Source organism: Odocoileus virginianus, unplaced genomic scaffold (genome assembly GCF_023699985.2).
Source record: "Odocoileus virginianus isolate 20LAN1187 ecotype Illinois unplaced genomic scaffold, Ovbor_1.2 Unplaced_Scaffold_30, whole genome shotgun sequence".
NCBI lineage: Eukaryota > Metazoa > Chordata > Mammalia > Artiodactyla > Cervidae > Odocoileus > Odocoileus virginianus.
The window spans coordinates 352429-356859 of NW_027224292.1; the positions used below are offsets into that span (position 1 = coordinate 352429).

The 4431-nt window shown below is 35.9% G+C and overlaps 1 protein-coding gene across 1 annotated transcript; it reads right to left on the minus strand.

Annotated features, from left to right (window-relative positions):
- Positions 1–3135: 3135 nt before the first annotated feature.
- On the minus strand, positions 3136–4074 carry LOC139029601 (olfactory receptor 4C46-like). The gene has a single exon (XM_070463124.1). The coding sequence runs from the start codon at positions 4072–4074 to the stop codon at positions 3136–3138; it is 939 nt and encodes a 312-aa protein (XP_070319225.1).
- Between the last annotated feature and the right edge of the window lie 357 nt (positions 4075–4431).

Here is a 4431-nt window from a genome sequence, read left to right on the forward strand (position 1 = left end):
TGCAAGAGGTGGCCAAAGTATTGGAGTTTCAGCTTCAGCATCAGTCCTTCCAATGAACACCCAGGACTGATCTTTAGGATGGACTGGTTGGATCTCCTTGCAGTCCAAGGGACTCTCAAGAGTCTTCTCCAACACCACAGTTCAAAAGCATCAATTCTTTGGCACTCAGCTTTCTTCACAGTCCAACTCTCACATCCATACATGACCACTGGAAAAACCATAGCCTTGATTAGACGGACCTTTGTTGGCAAAGTAATGTCTCTGCTTTTAAATATGCTGTCTAGGTTGGTCATAACTTTCCTTCCAAGGAGTAAGCGTCTTTTAATTTCATGGCTGCAATCACCATCTGCAGTGATTTTGGAGCCCCCCAAAAATAAAGTCTGACACTGTTTCCACTGTTTTCCATCTATTGCCCATGAAGTGATGGGACCAGATGCCATGATCTTAGTTTTCCAAGTGTTGATGTTTAAGCCAACTTTTTCACTGTCCTCTTTCACTTTCATCAAGAGGCTTTTAGGTCCTCTTCACCTTTCTGCCATAAGGGTGGTGTCATCTGCATATCTGAGGTTATTGATATTTCTCCTGGCAATCTTGATTCCAGCTTATGCTTCATCCAGCCCAGCATTTCTCATGATGTACTCTGCATATAAATTAAATAAGCAGGGTGAAGATATACAGCCTTGATGCACTCTTTTTCCTATTTGGAACCAGTCTGTTGTTACATGTCCAGTTCAAACTGTTGCTTCCTGACCTGCATATAGGTTTCTCAAGAGGCAGGTCAGGTGGTCTGGTACTCCCATCTCTTTCAGAATTTTCCATACTCTCCTTAATCCGACCTGTTCCTTGTGCTGATATTCTTACCCCATGTGCTTCAAACAATTGCATACATATTATAAACAACTGACCTTAGAATTTTGGGGTTTTGACCAGATTGGTTTGCCCATCTTCTAAACACATTCTTTCCATGTTCCTAACCCTCCAGCCAAATTGTTGGTTAAAATCCATGAATCAGTACATATTGCACATCTGACATGTCTTTTTTCCAATCAAGGTGAAAAACCAGGTGTATTGCCTGAACTTACACTAATTGGGAGGTTATCCATCTCTACTGGCCTTGAAGGATTTTTTTTTTTTTTAAGAATGAATGGGGCTATTAGTTCTGCATCTGTCTGCTTTGGTGATGCCTGCTTATCACTACAGAACTCTTGGTATAAAAGCCACAAACCCCCTTTCTTCTGTCCACTGATCAAAGTCAAATACATGCACATGTGCAGTCACTTCTGAATTGCCTGACTCTTTGCAACCCTGTGGATCAGTGTTATATTTCTTGAGCTCAAAATTATTTGTTGTTTAGTGAATGAAGGGCAAAAGAAATGAATGGAATATATTTTCACTGCAATTGTTTTCTGTATAGACAGAGATACATATTTTTAAAACTGTTTTTCATAAAAAAAGTTACTGGAAATAAAAATTAATAACAGAAAAATACAACATGTACATGGGATGGACATGTGCACACTGCTATATTTAAAATTGGTAACAAACAGGGATCTACTGAATAGCACATATAATTCTGCTCAATGTTATGTGGCAGCGTGGATGGGAAGGAACTTTGGGGAAGAATTAATACATGTATATGTATGGCTGAGTCCCTTTGCTATTCACCTGAAACTATCACAACATTGTTAATTGACTATACTCCAATACAAAATTAAAAGTTTAAAAGTTAAAAAAATTAATTTGAAAAAAGAAAAAATATGACCAAACAATATTCATAAAGTAATAAATTCTTTCTAAGAGCAGAGAAGATATCAATGTAAAAAATTGTTTTTTACAATATAGCATACTTTCAATTACTTTTTTTTTTCTTACATAGGCAGGACTAAGACAACTTGTGGCTTCCAAAATAGACATAGATAGAATTCTTCCTAGATTCTGAAATAGATGAGAAAAAAAATTATTATTCTCCACTACCCCTTACTTTTTTCCTTTATTTTACTGAATGTATTCATTTTCCTTTCTAATAATGCTTATCCAGTCAACATTTATCATAAACCAAAATTATGCTATTTGCAGAAATTATTGCTAAGAAGTCTGCAAGTATTTAATGAAGTAGGACTGTTAAGAGAATACACTGAAATTACTGTCTGGAATTAAAATATTCTTTTATTTAAATCATCCTCTTTTCTGATGATTTATAAACCTAAGTTGTTGATATGTAAAATACAGAATATTTTTTTGGTTTTTGCTTTTTTATGCATCACTATTTTTTATTTTTAATGTTTCTTAATGTTAAAATGGATATGGTGTAATATTGTTACTTATATATTAGAGTTTAAATGACCTATTCATTTTGTATTTAAAAAATAGTTACATAACACAGTGTTACAATTAGCATATTACTACCACTATGATATATAAAAATGAACAGAGTAAGTGAAAATATGTGATTTAGTTATTTTATATATCTGAATAAATACATGTAATGAAAGACAGTACATATACTAGTATATAAAGTCAATTAAAAATATGTATAACAAATATATATTTGTATATATATAGAGAGAGACAGAAAGATAGATAAATATCAACAGAATTGATGTTGTCTTAATAAATGGTAACAGTATAATTATATTACCTTACTATTGAATTGCCCAACAGTATATCACAGCAGTGAAGAACATGGAATGAGAGGAAATTATACTCTGACTACTGGATCTTCAATTTTTTTGTTTTGGACCACCCTCTTTTATGTTTATTACTCACCTGTTAATGTGAGGATAAAAACATACCTACCTCTTTGTGTTATTATAGAAATGACTGCTAAATGTCAATGAGTTATCTATTTTATTTCATTTTACTGGGGTTAAAGCTTATGGATGTATTTTCACTGATGAAACTAGTAAAATCAGTCTCCAATTTTGCAGAATATTTTAAAAAATATGAGTTGTCCTCTGCTAGGTTATGCTATCATTTGTTGTATTACTTTCTTCTCCCCCTTTTGCAGAAGCAATGATTTCTGTTGGTTATTATTTTCTTTATCTCATTGATATTCTTAACTGATAATGTGTGTTCACCAATAGCGTCCTTTTGACATTTGCATCAGTTGAATGAACATTGGAAGATAAGCACATTTTATTGATCACTTGAAATCACTTTTCTACTACACAATTTCCTAATAGCATTTTTCATCTGGTCATTTCTCAAGGTATAGATTAAGGGATTTAACATGGGGGTTATCATAGTGTAGAATACAGCAACAGCTTTATCAACAGGTAAAGTGACTGCTGGTCTCAGGTAAGTAAATATGCTTGGCACAAAGAACAGGAGGATTGCTGTGATGTGGGAGATCAATGTGGAGAGGGCTTTCTGCCTCGCCTCCAAGCTGCGTGTCCTTAAAGAGAGCAGAATGACTGTATAGGAGCCAACCAAGAGGAGGAAGATCAACAGACAGATGAACCCACTGTTGGCAGCAACAAAGAGACCTAGAGTGTGGGTATCAGTGCAGGCAAGTTCGAGCAAAGGGTTCAGATCACACATAAAGTGGTCTATGACATTAGGGCCACAGAAGGGTAATCTGAAGATGAAGAGGATCTGAATGGTTGCATGAAGAAAGCCTCCCACCCATGCCACTCCCACTAGCAGCCAACACACCTGCCAGTTCATGATGGTTGTGTAGTGCAAGGGCTTGCAGATGGCCACATAGCGGTCATAGGCCATCACAGTGAGCAGGATGATATCAGCACCTCCAAATAAATGCTCCCCAAAGATCTGGCACATGCATTCAATGAAAGAGCTGGTTTTCTTCTTACGAAGTGAAACTACAATCAGTTTAGGGGTATTGACACAGGAATAGCAGACATCAATAAAAGAGAGATGAGCCAGGAAAAAGTACATGGGAGAACCCAATAAAGGACTGGTGGTGATGGTGACCAAGGTGAGCACATTTCCTACCACAGAGACAATGTAGACAACCAAAAACACTGTAAATATGACTTTCTGCATCTTTGGATTCTGTGTCAGCCCCAGGAGAATGAACTCTGTCACGTTGTTCCTGTTCTCCATGTATCTCATGTTATTGTTAACTGCATAACCTGGGGCAGGGGGAAAAAAAGATGTTGTTTTATTTCAACCTTGCGTTCATTAAACATCTCTGCCTAATAAATAACACATGCCTAGATTCTTATGACTTTTTTGTGATAAAAGATAATGTTCCAATCTGCTGAATATTACTTATATATGACTGTAAGAATCTGAGAATATGAATGTGGTGAAGAAGAGGGTTTTGAGAGAAAATCTTGTATGTAGATCTAGTAAAGATTTTTGTGTACTAGGATGGAGTGAGCTGAGTTTCCCTAAGGGGATGGAAGCCAGATGTAAGCCTGTTATGAGACTAGTTAATATTAACTCTGTCAGTGCACTGGTAATGAA

Bases quoted from the DNA above. Each gene is read 5' to 3' on its own strand.
- LOC139029601 (XM_070463124.1), bottom strand. From the start codon at position 4,074: ATGAGATACATGGAGAACAGGAACAACGTGACAGAGTTCATTCTCCTG.